Source organism: Eucalyptus grandis, chromosome 5 (genome assembly GCF_016545825.1).
Source record: "Eucalyptus grandis isolate ANBG69807.140 chromosome 5, ASM1654582v1, whole genome shotgun sequence".
Taxonomy (NCBI): domain Eukaryota; kingdom Viridiplantae; phylum Streptophyta; class Magnoliopsida; order Myrtales; family Myrtaceae; genus Eucalyptus; species Eucalyptus grandis.
In genome coordinates this window covers 6229878-6246799 of record NC_052616.1, presented here as the reverse complement: position 1 = coordinate 6246799, position 16922 = coordinate 6229878, and the positions used below count along the sequence as shown (strand labels likewise).

The following is a 16922-nucleotide window of genomic DNA, read 5'->3' as shown; positions in this document are numbered from 1 at the left end:
CCACCTCCTCTATCTTGGTTGACTACCCTATTTTCATCCTCAGATACCATGGACACAGAATTGACGGGATACTTATCCAGAAAAATCTTTGATATATCATGCGGCGGCCAATTTAATCTTGAGTTTATATTACGAAAAATCTCTAATTGATACATTCAAAATAAATTTACTTACCTTCCACCATTCTCCGTTAAATTTTACTTTTGAATTACTGACTTGAATGACATAAGGTAATTGACTAGCATACTAGTTTAGGGTTTTACTCTTCGTATGTCATGTGTGTACTAGTTTATAATTTTTTATAATATCAATCTAATTTGACAGATATTAATAGAAAGTGACAAATGTATCAAAAGTTTGGGATTTTTTGTGGTAAAAAAATTAGTTTAAAATAAATTCATCACATGTGTATCGGTTTTGGATTTTTTATGGTAAAAAAATTAATTTGGATAAATTTTTGTCACAAGGATACAATTTTAGGTTTTTTGTGGTTACTTTTCATATTTACCAATTTAGTCATAAATCTTTTGCAATTTGCCAATTTGACCTAAATTTTTCAACGATTAACCGATTTGGTCATTCCTACCAATTTTGACAAAAAAAATTGTTGATGTGATAATCGTGTCACATAGGATGGTCAACGTTCATATTAGTAATTTTTAGTCAAAAATTGGTTAGAAATGATTATATTGGTAAATAAAAAAATATTTATGACTAAATTGGTAAAATTGAAAAATGTAAATTGAATTGGCCACTGCATAATATGTATTTTTTTTGACAATTTTCCCTGATTTGACATATCAACAAGTGCTTTGACCATAAGTTTGCATGGTATTTGATGTGGTGGAGTCAAATCTATGTCGCGCATCTAAACTATACTCACGAGTTCTCTTTCTTGAATTATTCAAACAATCTGACGTGATTAGTCTGTTGGGTTGGTAGTTTTTGCGAATATGAAGACATTGCTCATTGGTTCCTTTACTATAATTGGATAGACTCTATTATCAGGCTTCGCATTCATTACCAAAAGGTGGGAAAAAAATGAAATTTTGAGTCCTTTTTCAAGATATGAATGATGGATTGATTGACGTTATCATGTGGAGCATTTAATGGACGACCTGAAGGTGGTATCAAAATTGAGATTTGCAACAAGCTCTTTCCCTGGTTTCAACCACTTTTTAAAAGATGCCCCCAAAAGTGAATGTTGGCGTGAGGACATCTATGCTTTCTAAGTTTCCCTTTCAAAACAAACGATGCCAATGCATAAAATAATATACTCAATTTTGTGAATAGATGCACATTTACATTAAGTTAGGGCCTTGTCGGGCCCTTTTTAAGGTGCATTAGGTTATTCCGACTGCGATAACTTTCTTAACCAACTTTTCAACCTATAAGTTAAATAATTCGAGATCGAATCGAAGCCTTAACATTCCACACTAGGGCTAGGACTTTTAATCGTTCATTCCGATTTTCCTTTGCGTATGGAATAACTATTTCCCTAATTTAGGGAGAGGAGTCAACCCCTAGCCCTAAAGCAACAGGTCACAGCTTGCCAATCGTCACTCATTAGTGCACCATGGCCACTGTACAAATACCATAGTCGTCTCGTAAACCGGTCTCCTTCTTATTATTATTATCTTCTTTTTTGGTCTTCTGTCATCATGCTGGGGACTCGCAGAAAAATCATTATTTGTGCGTGCGTGCGATTGTTGTCCAATCCCCAAGGACGGCTCAAGGAAAGCGCACTAACGAAGCGTGGACAGGAGTAGACTGTAGTAGAAGCATTTTTTTCCGACACTTTATTTAATGTTTTATCCGGAGAATGAGAGGAGAAGTAGTACCGGCGCTCTGGGTCTTCTCGTTGCTGTTCTTCATTCCATCATTCTATTTCTAGAGACGGAAAAAGAGATTTGACGCCGCAGTGCCCGGCCAAATGAAATGCAGAGTGCTGCATGTCGAGGAGCAGAGATCAGGCACCCTAACTAACAGTATAAATTTGAAATTTCGGAAGTATTCCGTAGGGGAACAAGGCAAATTGACCAAATCGAAAATAGCCTTGATTGGTCTAAATCAACTAATTGAGTTCAATTTTTAGGAATATCAGTCCAATTCTTGATTTCTAAAGGTGGAACCGGCTGGAATTGAATCAAATTGGACCGCCTAGACCAATTATTTCTTCTCCTTTTTTTGTTGTTGTCTCACACGTCTCCTCTCCTCTCTCTGTCTTTCCCTTTCGCCTCTCGATGCTCACACCTCTCCTCTTTATGTCTTTTCCCTTTCACCTCACAATGCTCACACCTATTCTCCTCTTTCGGTCTTTATCTTTCTTCACATCTCCTTCACCTCTCATAGAATTCTAAGCATTTCTCCTTTGAACTTGACTTAGTTCCATTGAACCGCTCGAAAACCGAATTGGGCTGGTCTAGTCCCCTATTCCATGGTGCAACTGGATTGGACCAGATTATTGGATAAGACCAAATCAAGAATCTATCACTCCAAAATTTAATACCCCTAGTGTTCACTTACCATTTCAAAAGAAGATTCAAATTTTGTTTCTGACCTCCTAATTACATATTTGTAAATAGCTCCATTCAAGGGCTGAATTTGCTATCGAGTTGTTATTGAATTGAGCTAATGAATTTGTCGATGATGATATATGGCGATATCTAGTCGTAGCAAAGATAAATTATACGTGCTCATTGAGTTTTCTAAATTAGACGTTATTATGTTTACCATTTCTTATACTCGAAGTGATGATTAGAGTTACAACATCATCTTGGGAGTGGAAAATATGGGGTAAAAGATATGGAGGGGAAGATAGAATCGTAGATTAGGGTTTTTTTAGCTTTTAGGTGTGAAACCGGCGCAAGCAAGAATTTTTTGCTTTGGACTTCAAGATCAGTGCGTGAAATAAGTTTTAAAGCCGGAAAAAAAAAAGGAAAAAGGAGAAAAGAGAGCTTCTCGTCTTTAAATGAACCTCCAATTCTTCCCCTGTTTCCGCTCTTCATTGGTAATCACAGAAGCGGAGTAAATTACTTGCCCACCGGCGCGCCGTTTCCCCCTTTCTTGCTTGCACCCTTCTCCAATTCCATCACTCCCTCTCTCTCTTTCTCTCTCTCTCTCTCATGGAACTCTGGGTATAAAGCCTGACAAAAGCCGAAGCAGTCTCTGCTCTGTTCTTGAGTCTCTCGACCCTGTCTTGGTCTTCAGAAACAGAGAAGGGAACTTCTGCTGAGAAAAAAATGGTGACTTTCGTTTCTAGATTTCAAGATTTTGAGTTTTTTCGGCTTTTTGGAGGATTTTGTGAGATGGGTCATTGACTTTTCCATGTGGGTATCGTGCCCTGTTTTTTTCTTCTTTTGGGTCAGGTTGGTGGTGGCGGTGGCGGCGGTGGTCGGGGTTCAGACATTCCTCGGTGGCTCCGAATTCTCCTCGGAGAGAAGTTCTTCAATCCGTGCGGCGTTCACGACTGCGCGAAGAAGAACGAGAAGAACACGTTTTGCTTGGATTGCTGCGCCAGCATGTGCCCTCATTGCTTGCCTCCTCATCGCCATCACCGTCTCTTGCAGGTCCGCTTCTCAACTCAAAATTCACCCCTTTCAATCCAAAAACAGCGTGTCTTGAATTTTGCTTAGAATTCATCACTTCTCCGTGATTTTTTCTCAGATAAGGAGGTACGTGTACCACGATGTCATTCGCTTGGGCGATGCGCAGAAACTGCTCGACTGTTCCCTCGTCCAAGTAAAGATCAGAATCTCTGTACATCTCCATACGCCTAAATATGCAATTGTTCTTGATTTTTCTCAATTGAATTCATCGTTTTGATAAACAGCCATACACAACGAACAGCGCGAAAGTGGTGTTCTTGAACCAGAGGCCAATGTCTCGCCCGTTTAGAGGCTCGGGCAACTTCTGCATCACTTGTGACCGGAGCCTACAAGATGGCTTCCACTTCTGCTCTCTCTCATGCAAGGTCCAATCCCGTTTTACTAAAATTGAAATTCAATTTACTCGTGCTCGACCCGATTGTGGTCAAGACACTTGGAACTCGAGAAGAATTGAGTTTGTTCGAGTAATGCACCAATTAAGCTCGAGCAGCTCGACTCTGTTTTAAGTCCTCAGTTTGGATTAGCTTGCTTTCTTCTTTCTTGGTCGAGTTTCATCTTTCGTCCTGACAATGCAGGTACACGACCAAATGACCAAAAAGATTGGCCTCAAGAAACGGCTCCAAGATCACAGCCACGGGCCCCTTCCATCACTGAACAGACCATCTCACGAGGGCTTCCCGGAGCTCGTAGATGATGGACACATCACCCCCGACTCGGTCCTCGATTTGCCTATCTCGCCAACCGCGTGCCCTGAGTTCGGCAGGAGGAAGCGCTACCGCCCGGCTCCGATCGCCCAGGTGGCGACGGCTCGCCTCTGGTGCCGGCCGGCGACGGACGTGGCCGGGTCCGTCGCCGGCTACATGAACCGGCGGAAGGGCGTCCCTCACCGGTCGCCCCTGTACTGACCACGCGGCGGGAGACGGCTGGGGGGGCACCCCCTGACGGATTTTGGCGCTCTGACAGGAAACAACGGCTTCTCTTTTTGTTTCTTCTCTCTCTTTTTGTTCTCTTCTCTCTTCTTGTAGAGTAATTATCATCATTGTACCGATACAACATGCATGCATCGTTGCATTCGCCGGTGTGAATTACTTGTACGTCGCTAATTATACCTGCCAGTTTCCGAAATTAGCCAGACACGAAATTAGCTAGACAGCATTTCGTGCGGGTCTCATGTCGGCTGCTGAATCGTATCTCCATCCTTTGATCTGTTGGATTTTGCCTGTGTAACGGTGTTCGAAAAAGCAGCCAATGCGTTGGATGCGATTCGATGGCCCTGCTTGCTCGCTGCTGATTCCTCGGGATTGACTCTTCGCCGCACCGCCGCATGAAAAAGTTGAATAATGGGCTTGCCAATAATTTCTCCCGGAATTGAATGGCCTTCCTCTCTTAGCTCCCTGGAAAATGATCTTTTTTTCCGGAGCAACTTATTTTGCTGATAATGATGGTGGTCGTACAATTCAAGGGGCAGCCTCGAAAGTTCCTTTTTCGCGATTGAGGTTTGAAATTGAATTTCACATACTAAAATGATACGGAGAATGGGGTCAATCGAGCAATCTAAAGTTACCTAGCTTAGACTATCTTAACTCAGTAGTGTATACTATCGATGCAATTTTTCTTTTTTCTTTTTTTTTTTAATAACACAAACAGCCTTGTTTATCATTGATTTGAGGATTATAACTATCCACTCTCTCGAATGGATGGTTCACGACGCCACTTGTATAAATTATATTGTGCATTAGGCGATAGAAAGCTTTCCTACTTGGCAACTTTCCTTTGTATTGTAACCTCAAGTATTGACAGTGAATGGCTTGAGAAGCTGAAGATTTGGAGGGAAACAAGTGCTCTCTCTCTCTCTCTCTCTCAGAGTCAAGCACTTGAGAAACAACAGCTGGAGTGAACTGTGAAGGCTGTGGGGGTGACCAAAGATTCCCCAAATCTGGATTTTAGGGGCCTCAAATTGGACAGATGAATTGGATCCAAGACCCCACCAAAACTGGAGAAACACCTCCTGGAAATACACAGCTCCACCCCCACTCTCCTTTTGTTTCTTTCCCAGTTTGTTTTCGTGAAATTAACACGTGAGCTGACCGGCCGACCAAGCGACATGGCAAATTATTATTGGTTGCTGAAACGCTGACTTACTTAAGGACCCGTTTGTCTCGCTTGATCACAGTCACGTGGTACATCCATTATGTGAATTGGCCGCAGCATGACTAGCCGGCGCAATAGTGACTCCCTCTCTTCGCTTTTGTGGCTTGTCGCCTCAACATAATATTGGGGGTGATTAATTCCTAGCTCAGTCCAGTTTCCATTTCTGAAAACTAGGGATTAGACTGATTGGTCCTAGGATCGAGAGCTAATCATTATTTTTTTCTACTACTTGATTCTTCTATTATGAAGAAACAAGGAAAAAAGTTGATCACTTCTTATTTTTTTGAAGAAATTTTTTAAAAAAAGTATATATAGTTAGTCCGGTTCCCCTTAAAATCGGAATTCAGATCGCTCGGACCTTTATTCCACTTTTAGGAATAAAAAATCGGACCGACACTCCTAGGAACCGAACTAAGTCGATCCAGATTTTCAATTTGAATAGTTGGTTTTGCACACCCTTAATCAGTACCATATGACAACAGAGGAAAACCCCCCAGAGGGCATTCAATTTCGTTGGCTCTTCCTCCTCGCCACCTGGTTCCTGGCAGAGCCAGAGAAACAGAACCTTTTGAATGCCTGTCACGAACGAGGCCGGCGAAGAAGAGACAACACCCTACACCACACACTTCTGGTGGATGCGATTCAATTCAAGCGGCGAATTTGTCAGAAAAACACGGGAAAAATAAACCCATTAAGTCTAAGTTTGGTTGGGGGATGTTTTTGGTACTTACTTTTCCTTTTCTGGGGTTGATTTTCTTCCATTTGTTGTGCTTGTTTTGACACGTTGGGGGCGTTGAGGGGTTTCTGAGGGCGCAACGTATTGGGGGTGTCGGAATCTAGGCGAAACAGTGTGCACCGTACGGATTTTTAATGATAGGTTCATAAGCTTCTGACAAACGCCGACGCGGGAATAATCATGGGCACAAAACAAGCTGCTACCGACTTAATTTCAAAGGAGTATCTATATTTTTTTAAAATTATGGTCGGGATTATGGCTCTATTTATTAGAGAAATAATAATGATTTGGAAAAATTTCCTAAAAGTGATTGTTTGTGTTACTTGAAATTATAAGTCAATGCAAAACATTTTTATTATTGTTAATAATTTATATATAATAATTTTCCATAAATAATGAAAATATATATTGTCCATGGAACCTATATTTCAAGAGAGGTGCTGGGAATCATGGAGGGCTGGAAATAACCGTTAAATATATAAATTGGCTAGGTATTGAACACCAAGCACCAGTGGTCTAGTGGTAGAATAGTACCCTGCCACGGTACAGACCCGGGTTCGATTCCCGGCTGGTGCAGACCTCAAGAAAGCTGTGACGACTTGCGATTGTGACCGTTGATTCAGTCACGCCCATTGATCCATTCAAACGATCAATACTTCGCCAACCCTGAGCTTCATCTTTTCCTTTTTCCATGTTTCTTTTAAAGATTAAAGACTTTTAACATAATTGAAAAGAATTACTAAAGCCATTCAATGAAACTAACCACATCAACCGATTGGACAGGAGTTCTAAAGATGTCACCTTCTTTTTCTTTTTCCTTTTTTCGATTAATTTCTCTTAAAAATTAATGGACTTTTAACATCATTAAAAAAACTTACGAAAGTCATCCTCTTTTTCCTTTTCTAAATTTTACTACCTTTTAAAGATTAAAGAACTTTTAACATCATTGAAAAAATTTATGAAAGCCATCTGAAAAAATTTATGAAAGCCATCACGATGTCATTGAAATTAACCACATCGACCGATTGGACAAGAGTTCTCTAAAGACGTCGCTTTCCTTTTCTATTCCCTTTTCTCGATTTTTCTCAATTTTATTACCTTTTGAAGATTAAACAACTTTTCACATCTTTAAAAAAGTTTGCTAAAACCATCTACATGTCAATGAAACTAATCACATCAAATGAATGTGCAAAAGTTCTCAAAAGATGCACTTTTGTTTTTTGTTGGCTTTTGTTGTCATTACCAATCCGGCATTATTCTCGACAAATAAATGAATACTGAGATCCATGATGAAGGGTCTCCTTTGGACCACCTTATTTATTAGGGAACACGGCTACAACATTATCGATGCGAAGGGAGTTTGGCGAAGTCCTCGTGCGCTTGTGAAATCAATGTCTCGTCTACCTCCTCATCACGGTACGCCTCGGGTCGGGCACGTCTCTTCATAGAACTCTCCGAATACATTTTCTTCCTCCATTCTTCAGACGGCTGAGATCCGCTCTGTGCCGCTAGCCAATCGTTGTACTCAAACTGTAGAAGAAGAGGGAGAAGAAGGTGCAAACTTAGTCAAAATGGAATGAACTTATCAATGTCCAAACATGATTCTTTAACAATCGTCCCAGCTGTTGAAAGTCGAAAGTTTCTCCATGTATGTCCGCAATGCTTACCTGAGAGTTGCCTAAATTATGAGTATATCGCTTTGGTACGCCCAAAGCTTCAAGTTTGGAGTACAAATCTTTTACATCTTCCATCATCTCCTCCTCTGATGGAAGAGCGACTCTACCGGACAGAGCACCGGCTATCCACTTGCTCTGATACTCGAACTGGGGAAATGGTACAACCTGGAAAATCATGTCAAGAGAATAATTTACAAAGATTAAGAAAAAGAGCCGGGAAAAACCCACTACAGGAATCGAGGATGATCGGTGCTTGGTACAAACCTTCCATGGCAATCCTACAAATGATAGCCAAGGCGCCAAATGTGGTGGGAATACGTGCTTGTATAATGGTGCGACACGATTGTCATCTACGGACACAATTCCATTGGTTTCAAGAAAAGGGAAATGATATTTGTACCTGAAACAAGAAATGTAACCAGCATGAATTGCTTTGTTTTCCATCATATTCAATAGCATTAGTTTGCCTTTGCATCGAAACTTAAGCGAGATCAGTGAAAGAATACCCGGTGCAATGTAGAATGATATCGGCGCCTATGGAACTCCCGTCGAGGAAAGTGACTTTACCATCTTCATGGGCCTTGTCGATCTGCACTTAGTTCCAGTTCATTAACATATTGAATAGACTACTTGAGGGATCGAGTTTCATAAGATTATTGTGATGAAAGACAGTGAACCCATATATTACCATGGGATGAAGCCACAAATTATCATAGCCAGATTGCATTCCAAGAGTTTCGACTTCATATGATCTAGATGTCACATGAACTTCTTTGGCAACCTGGGCAATGTCCCGAGAGATGTCCACGGCACTTGCAGCACTCCCTATCAGAACAACAACCTGTAGAGAAGCCAAAAATATATTTCTGTTTACAAGCATGCAATTTGACAATCTTGATCAGGAAAAAGAAACATACTGAAAAGAAATGGGGAGGGGAGAATTAAAAATCTCCTATCTTTCTAAATATCATACAAAAAAATAAATGCCAGATAGTTCCAACTCTCTAATAGAGCAGTTTACTCAAAAGGGGGGCACTTAACTTTATGAAAGATTACTTATTCTAAGCAGTCTCAGTTCACCTCATTATGAACTATGAATGATTCAAAATCTTAGCCCCTTCCGTCTTTATGCACCCCTAATCGACATTTACTGCGATATTTACTGCTCAAATAATAAGTAAATCAAATTCAAGAGCATATTCAAAACTATTATGGACAGAAGCGACTGTAATATATAGGCGTGGTAGCAATACAAAGATATATTAAGACAGAGAACAAAGGCCAAGCTACACTGCAAGACTAGGTGAAGAAGACACCTGAAACGTACTAGATCCTGAAATGGCTCGGGTGTACGATAGTTGTGGCTGTGCATTTGCTTCCCTGGCCACAGATCAATGCCTACACAAAAGTGGCCAAAATCATGATATATGCTTACCTGTGTTAATTATAATACGATATGACAAAGTGAGAATGGCAGGTGCGATATATATTGTGACCTAATCAAAATTTACTCATTTCTTTTGACAGTGCGACAGAAGCAACAATGACTCCTTCGAGAACAAGGCCCTCTATGGGGCCAATCTCTCTATGGTTAGGCATAATATACCACAAGTCGATCATATATCCTTGCTAAGAGATGACAAGAATATGCAACCAATGTTTTGCACACTCAGTTATTATCTCACAAAAGTGATAAGGAGCAAAATGAGAGAACTTTCTTTAATTTGCTGTACTTCATTGGTCTCTATATACAAGGTGATCAGATGCAGATCCCAGATGATTGCTGCTAACTTCGAATTCGCTAATTGTAAGAACATCAGACCAGCAACAACAGATGCTGAAGCGAAAAAAGGCAAATTCGTACAGGAAACCTATTCACTTGATTAAACCTCTATTTGCTTTTGTATGGATTAAGACTCTGTCCCCGATCTGTTTAGACATTCAGGAACTGGTCATATTATGTAAAAGAAGTGCTTTTTCCATCCGATTCTCAGTTCTTTTCGGTAGCTTCTAATCCAAATACCAATAAAAAGAAAACTTTGCAAACGTGTTCATAGATAGTCACAGCAATTTCTGAGATAAATAGAGTTCGAGAATCTTCATAGAAGAAGAATTTTGCAATAGCGTAAGTGAGAGTCTGAGATCCTCCTCGTCCGAATAGACACGGCAAAATAAAGCAGAGCAAATTGAAGACTCGTTCCAAGCAGACCTCCAAAAGCGCGACAAATCCCATCAACCATTCCATTTCCGTTGCCGAACATAATCCATGGCAACTCGAATCAAACATGCTATGTGCAAAGCATGGCCAACACCACATTAAGGACACAACAACAGAAACAGGAAAAACACCGCCGAAAATCAAATCTTTCTGTAGCCTGCTGAATCCAATTGAACACATCGAAATTCAAACTGACCGCGAATTATATACTCTACTCTACATATCCAATGAAATCGAACATTACCGGGGATTTCGGCGATTCGGGGCTCCGTGTAGTGCCCGTTACAAACAACCACCGCATCAAAAACTTCCTCTTCTCCGCCGCCGCCTCCGCCGCCTCCGCCGCCGCCGCCGTTGCTCATCCTGCACGTCACCTTCCACTTTCCACCCTCCTCCGCCATCCCGACCCCCACAATCTCCTCCCCGAACCTCACCATTTCTTCAAGCCCGAACTCCCTCGCGAAATCCTCCAGGTACGCCAGCACCTCCTCGTGACCCGGGTACCTCCTCGGGTCGCCCGACCCGTCCGCCCTCGGCAGGAACGGGTAGTCCCCGAACCCCATCACCTCGCGGGGCAGGTTGGTGCGCAGGGACTTGTAGAGGCTCGACTGGACCACGGGCCGGGACGGGTCGATCCCGAGCGGGTCCGGCTCGGTGGCGCGCGTGTAGACCCAGGTGCCGCCGGCGCGGGGCTCCCGCTCGAAGACGGCGACCCTGTGGCCCTCGCGGCGGAGCTCGCGGGCGGCGACGAGGCCGGCGGCTCCGGCGCCGATGACCGCCACGTGGCGGGAAATCATTGAGGCGGCCATGTGCATGGTCGTCGACGAGGGCAAACTTTCTCGTGCCCGAAAAGATGACGAACGAATGGCGACAAAATCTACGGTGGGTGGCGAGAGGGTTTTATCGGCGGCTAAATCATTTCGGGCCCACTAATTTTTGGATAGTAATATTTTTTTGTCCTTTTTTGTTTTTGGGCCGTGAGATGTGCATGAACGTGGTCGCGAATCGCCGTGATGTTCTGAGAAGCTAAGGCTGCTTTGTAAGAGAAGACCGACTTGAATTCCCCAGGAAGAAGAAGGAGAAGCGTTGTGTTTCTCTTCTTCTTTTGGGCTTGCCGCTTTTAGAGAAGGAAAAAAAGTCACGAACGACTCTTGAACTGTATTTAAGTTTTTTTTTTTTGGTAACTGAGGATCTGTCGGAGCATGCCCTTGTTGGCTTACACCAATTTGAGGTTTCACAGGCCTCTGTGGTGGAAGACTAACGGCGACTATATCTTGAGGAAAACTGGCTCAGCAATCCACTAGTAACGCAGGGATTCGAACCCTCAACTTTCATGTGTAGGAAGGAGAGATCTCAATCAACTGCGTTACCACGGTGAATTATATTTAAGTTTTTTTGTGATATGAAAAATCCAAAATTTACGTTTTGGCTATCGGCTAAGGAGGTTCCTCCAGCATAAAAAAAGAAAAATCCAAAATTTATACAACCGTCTTGGTGGCTGCGATAGTTTGGGCTCTCTCCCCCTCATGAAGGGGAGAAGTTCGAATCCTATCACGGTCGCTTGAGTTTTAAGTGAGACGCCAAGGGTGGTGGGTCATTCCATTTACGTGTTTCCCAGGTTTACTCGCTAGCTGCCGACTGCTGACTGTACAGGGTTCTTGGGTCACAAAAAAAAAAAATCCAAAATTTATACTTATGCAACCCTTCATTAAGGTTCTGTTGGATGATTTTTTTAAGTCAAATTAAAGTCATTTTTTTTTATTTCATTTAAGTCACGTGAGGGCTATAAAAACAACATTTGCTTTCAAGCCTCGATGCAAGTAGATTTTTAATGGTCTTTATTGACGGAGAGTAAATGTGTTACATAGGTACCTGTTTGGGACTTCTCGTATTACAAAAATTATTTAAGGGTAAATGCGTGACATTTGACATAGTTTGGGGATTTTTGGGGATTTTTGTGGATTTTTCCTTTAGAAAATGTTGATGTTTCCATTTTCTTCCTCTCAATATTTGTGGAGAAAAGTACTGAAAAATTCTGTACCTATTGTACTTGATCAATTTAGTCCTAAATATTTCAATTGTATCGATAGAAATTTAAACATCTTGACGACTTTGCCAATATATCCATTCAACTGATTTTGATAAGAAATCATTGACATAAACGTTGGACGTTTCACGTGGTTTAACTAGCGTTAATGCGAACAAATTTTACAATTTTTTAACATTTTTTTTTTAATTTGTCATCTCTTTCTTTTCTCTTCTCTTTTCTTTCTATATATATATAATTTTTTTTTTTTACAACTCTAGGCCATGGGAGGGGCGGCCACCCTCGCTGGTCTAGGCGAGGGCCGCGATGCCCTCATTGGCCACAAGAGATGGCATTGTAGCCCTAGCCCAAAACCAAGCAAGGGTCCCATTACCAACCATTACGTGAGGGTTGCAACTCTCTCCTGGATGTAGGCAAGGACATAGGCAAGGGCATAGAGATTCTCACTTGCGACTGGGGAGGGGAGAGGCCCTCATCCAGATCCCGCTTGTGGCCGAGAGGGTCAGCCAACGACCTTGTCGATCCACAGTTGGGAAAATAAAGAAAGGAAAGAAAATAAAAAACATAAAAATAAAAATAAAAAATAGAAAAAAAATGTCCATGTAAGTGTTGGTTATTCACGTAAGACAGTTGACATCCATATCGGCGATTTCCGACCAATTTTGATTGGATGGACTACATTGACAAACCATCAAAATATTTAACAATGAATTGGTATGATCAAAAGATTTATAATTGAATTAACACAAGTAAAATAGGTTTATAACTTCTTCTTCTTTTTTTATTTTTTTGGATACTTTTCCCATATAAGCTCAATGACCCAATCACAGCTAGCATGTTAACAGCGCACATGCAATAGCATTTCTATATATGTAAGTCGAAATGAGCAATGTGTGAACGAAAGACATCAAAGTTTAGGATGGTTCAATTCCATTCTACATATTCAATCAATCGGATCAAGTAGAAAGATAAAAGGAAGAGAGGATTGCAATTGCCTTTGCCACCGGTCTCACTCGCTACAATTACATGCAAACCAAGCTCTTTAATTAGACTTTTGATCTTGGTAAAATATAAAAGATACGAGTTTTCAGAATTGGTCAGGATCTACTGTTAAATATCATGTTATAGTTCCTTTTTTAGACTCTATTTATTTCGCGAAAAATGAATATTATCATTTGTATATCTTGAAATAATTAGCCGGTATAATTTTTTTTATTATTGACAATAATTATATTTAAACATTTTCATGATGACAAATTTTCATTTATTCATTTTTGTTAGAAATATAAACACGATTCAATGCTGAAATATATTTTCTAAATTAATTATTTTCCGCGAACAAATGGAGTTTTACTACCTTTTGAAGATCAAAGAACTAAACTTCTTCAAAAAAAATCACCAAAACCATCTTGATGTCAATGAAACTAGCCACATCAACTTATTACACAAGAGTTATGAGAATACATTTTTTTTTTGTTGACTTTTGTTGTCATCGCCAATCCAATATTCTCTTAGGAACAAAAGAATGTTGACATCCATGATGAATAGTCTACTTTAGGAACCCTTAATTATTAGGAAACACAACTAAAACATCATCGACGCAAAGGGAATTTGGCGAAGTCCTCGTGTGCTTCTGAAATCAATGTCTCGTCAATCTCCTCATCACGGTACACCTCGGGTCGGGCTCGCATCTTCCTCATACTTTCTGAGTACATTTCCTTCCTCCATTCCTCAGACGGTCGAGATCCGCTCTGTATCGCGAGCCAATCGTTGTACTCAAACTGTAGAAGAAAAAGAAGAAGAAGAGGAGGATGCAGCTTGGTCAAAATGGAATGAACTTGTCAATGTCCAAATATGATTCTTTAACAATCGTCTCAGCCGTTGAAAGTTAAAAATTTCACAATGTATTTCATCAATACTTACCTGAGAGCTGGCTAAGTTATGAGTATATCGCTTTGGTATACCCAGAGCTTCGAGTTCAGAGTACAAATCTTCTACATCTTCCATCATCTCCTCCTCTGATGGAAGAGCGATTCTACCAGACAAAGCACCGGCAATCCACCTGCTCTGATATTCAAACTGGGGAAATGGTACGACCTAGAAAATCATGTCAAGAGAATAATTTACGAAGATTAAGAAAATGAGTCAGAAGAAATCTACTATTAGTAATCGAGGATGATTGGTGCTTAGTACAAACCTTCCATGGCAATCCTACAAATGATAGCCAAGGCGCTAGATGTGGTGGGAATACGTGCTTTTATAAAGGTCCGACACGATTGTCATCTACGGACACAATTCCATTGGTTTCAAGAAAAGGGAAATGATATTTGTACCTAAAACAAGAAATGAAACCAGCATGAATCGTTTTCTCTTCCAACATATTCAATAGCATCATATTGTCCTTGCGTGGAAACTTCAGCAGGATCGGTGAAAGAATACCCAGTGCAATGTAGAATGACATTAGCGTCTACAGAACTCCCGTCAAGGAAGGTGACTTTACCATCTTCATGGGCCTTCTCGATCTGCATTTAGTTCGACTTCATTATGTATTGAACACACTACTCGAGAGACCGAGTTTCACGAGAATGTTGTGATGAAAAACTGAGGATCCATCTGTTACCATGGGATGAAGCCTCATATTATCATGGCCGGATTGCATTCCAAGAGTGTCGTATTCATATGATCTAGATGCCACATGAACTTCTTTGGCAACCTTGGCGATGTCCCGAGAGACGTCCACGGCACTTGCAGCACTCCCTATCAAAACAACAACCTATAGAGAAATGTTAAGACGGTAAACAGAGGCCAAGCTACCCTGCAATACTAGTAGAAGAAGACACAAGAAACGTACTAGATCCTGAAATGGCTCGGGTGTACGATAGTCCCCGGCCACAGATCAATGCCTACGCAGAAAGTGGCCAAAGTCATGACATGTGCGCATCGAAGTTAACACGATATGACAGATCGAGTATTAAGTCGAACATTACCGGGGATTTCGGCGATTCGGGGCTCCGTGTAATGCCCGTTACAGACAACCGCCGCATCAAAAACCTCCTCTTCTCCGCCGCCACCTCCGCCGCCGCCGCCACTCCTCATCCTCGATGACACCTTCCACTTTCCACCCTCCTCGGCCTTCCCGACCCCCACAATCTCCTCCTCGAACCTCACCACTTCTTCAAGCCCGAACTCCCTCGCGAAATCCTCCAAGTACGCCAGCGCCTCCTCGTGACCGGGGTACCTCCTCGGGTTGCCCGACCCGTCCGCCCTCGGCAGGAACGGGTAGTCCCTGATCCCCATCACCTCGTGGGGCAGGTTGGTGCGCAGGGATTTGTAGAGGCTTGAGTGGACGACAGGCTGGGACGGGTTGAACCCGAGCGGGTCCGGCTTGGTGGCTGGCGTGTAGACCCAGGTGCCGCCGGCGCGGGGCTCCCGCTCGAAGACGACGACCCTGTGGCCCTCGCGGCGGAGCTCGCGGGCGGCAACGAGGCCGGCGGCTCCGGCGCCGATGACCGCCACATGTTGGGAAACCATTGAGGCGGCCTTGGGGGTGTTAAAGCATATAAGTCAAAGTTGAAGATAAATGTTGCTGGTCAAGAGCTAAGCTCGGGTGGAAACTGTGAAAATGAAGTAAAGGAATTCAAGTTGAAGCCAAAGTTAGATATTGACATTCGGGAGTTAAGTTCGGTGCAAACGGGAAGTAAAGTGAGGCGACTGCTGATTTGGGAAATGCAGTAACAAATGTTGGTGCTAATAATTCAATCAAGGCTGGAAACAACAAATTCAACTCTACTTGTGAGGATAAAGAAAAGCAGAACAAAGAAAGTATGATTTACATCAACAACACGTGCTCATTAAATAACAGATATTCAGTTTTAAGTCAAAACTGAATACCTTCCTTGTTCTGTTATTTTCCCTTGTTCTGTTTTTGACTTCTGTTAATTCAGTTGAACAAGTTTGTTGTTCGCTCACATATAAATACTGAATTGTACGAAGAACTGATTGAATATACACTTTGTAAATTCCTCTCTCTCTCTGTGTGAAAGACTGAATACAGAAGCTCAAGAGCATTTGTTCGATTCATCATCATTGTCAACTTGTTTCTTCATCTTCTCTGTTTTTCTTTCCTGTTCTTGGCTTCTTCACATGGTATCAGAGCTCTCATCCTGGAGAAATCATCTCGATGCTGTATGAAAATGGTTGAATCTACAGCAGATTGAAGTCAGGATTCAAAGCTTCATTGATATGTGAGTTAATGATTCTCATCTTCATCCAGATCTGCATCATAAATAGATTTGCTACAACGATACTGCTAAACTAGCAAGAGCTTGAGTTTACAACCAGAACTGTTCTAAGATCTGGAAATATAGAATGGTAGCAAGAAGCTTGAAATATCCATTCCCTATTCATGTCAACATCTCGAATTTTGTTACCATCAAGTTAACTGAAGAAAATTTCCTTCTATGGCAAGCTCGCCATAGGTTCTTAA

At 41.6% G+C, this 16922-nt stretch overlaps 3 protein-coding genes and 1 non-coding gene across 5 annotated transcripts; 2 read left to right on the top strand and 2 right to left on the bottom strand.

The window, feature by feature from the left end:
* Positions 1-3022: 3022 nt before the first annotated feature.
* On the top strand, positions 3023-4729 carry LOC104443711. Its single transcript, XM_010057221.3, has 5 exons — positions 3023-3245; positions 3369-3569; positions 3667-3741; positions 3833-3973; positions 4184-4729. The coding sequence occupies exons 1-5, from the start codon at positions 3243-3245 to the stop codon at positions 4511-4513; spliced, it is 750 nt and encodes a 249-aa protein (XP_010055523.2). The 5' UTR covers positions 3023-3242; the 3' UTR covers positions 4514-4729.
* Positions 4730-7000: 2271 nt separating this feature from the next.
* On the top strand, positions 7001-7071 carry TRNAG-GCC. The gene has a single exon. It is a non-coding gene; the product is annotated as a tRNA-Gly (tRNA).
* Positions 7072-7676: 605 nt separating this feature from the next.
* Positions 7677-11273, bottom strand: LOC104443709 (flavin-containing monooxygenase FMO GS-OX-like 4). 2 transcript variants are annotated; one of them, XM_010057219.3, is made up of 7 exons: positions 10634-11272; positions 9499-9569; positions 8860-9012; positions 8678-8760; positions 8436-8571; positions 8163-8336; positions 7677-8025 (listed from the first exon to the last, which is right to left on the bottom strand). In XM_010057219.3, exons 1-7 carry the CDS (start codon positions 11202-11204, stop codon positions 7837-7839), a joined length of 1377 nt encoding a protein of 458 aa, XP_010055521.2. In that variant the 5' UTR covers positions 11205-11272; the 3' UTR covers positions 7677-7836. The 2 variants fall into 2 exon arrangements, with proteins under 2 accessions (XP_010055521.2, XP_039170058.1); XM_039314124.1 differs by having other exon boundaries at positions 8163-8571; positions 10634-11273.
* A 2755-nt stretch (positions 11274-14028) lies between these two features.
* LOC104443710 (flavin-containing monooxygenase FMO GS-OX-like 3) lies at positions 14029-15748 on the bottom strand. Its single transcript, XM_018874948.2, is given in 8 exon segments — positions 14029-14217; positions 14360-14533; positions 14634-14769; positions 14876-14958; positions 15057-15209; positions 15288-15319; positions 15322-15339; positions 15424-15748. Coding segments are annotated over 8 exon segments (1095 nt in total). The 5' UTR covers positions 15734-15748.
* Between the last annotated feature and the right edge of the window lie 1174 nt (positions 15749-16922).

What these genes read in the sequence shown, in the direction of transcription:
- LOC104443709 (XM_039314124.1), bottom strand. Translation starts at nt 11,204, where the DNA reads ATGCACATGGCCGCCTCAATGATTTCCCGCCACGTGGCGGTCATCGGC. An exon ending in ATTTGTGGCTTCATCCCATG is followed by an intron (nt 8,761 to 8,859) that starts GTAATATATGGG and finishes AACTAAGTGCAG; the next exon opens with ATCGACAAGGCCCATGAAGA. An exon ending in ATAATTTAGGCAACTCTCAG is followed by an intron (nt 8,026 to 8,162) that starts GTAAGCATTGCG and finishes CTTCTTCTACAG; the next exon opens with TTTGAGTACAACGATTGGCT.
- LOC104443711 (XM_010057221.3), top strand. An exon ending in GCCATCACCGTCTCTTGCAG is followed by an intron (nt 3,570 to 3,666) that starts GTCCGCTTCTCA and finishes ATTTTTTCTCAG; the next exon opens with ATAAGGAGGTACGTGTACCA. An exon ending in TCTGCTCTCTCTCATGCAAG is followed by an intron (nt 3,974 to 4,183) that starts GTCCAATCCCGT and finishes CTGACAATGCAG; the next exon opens with GTACACGACCAAATGACCAA.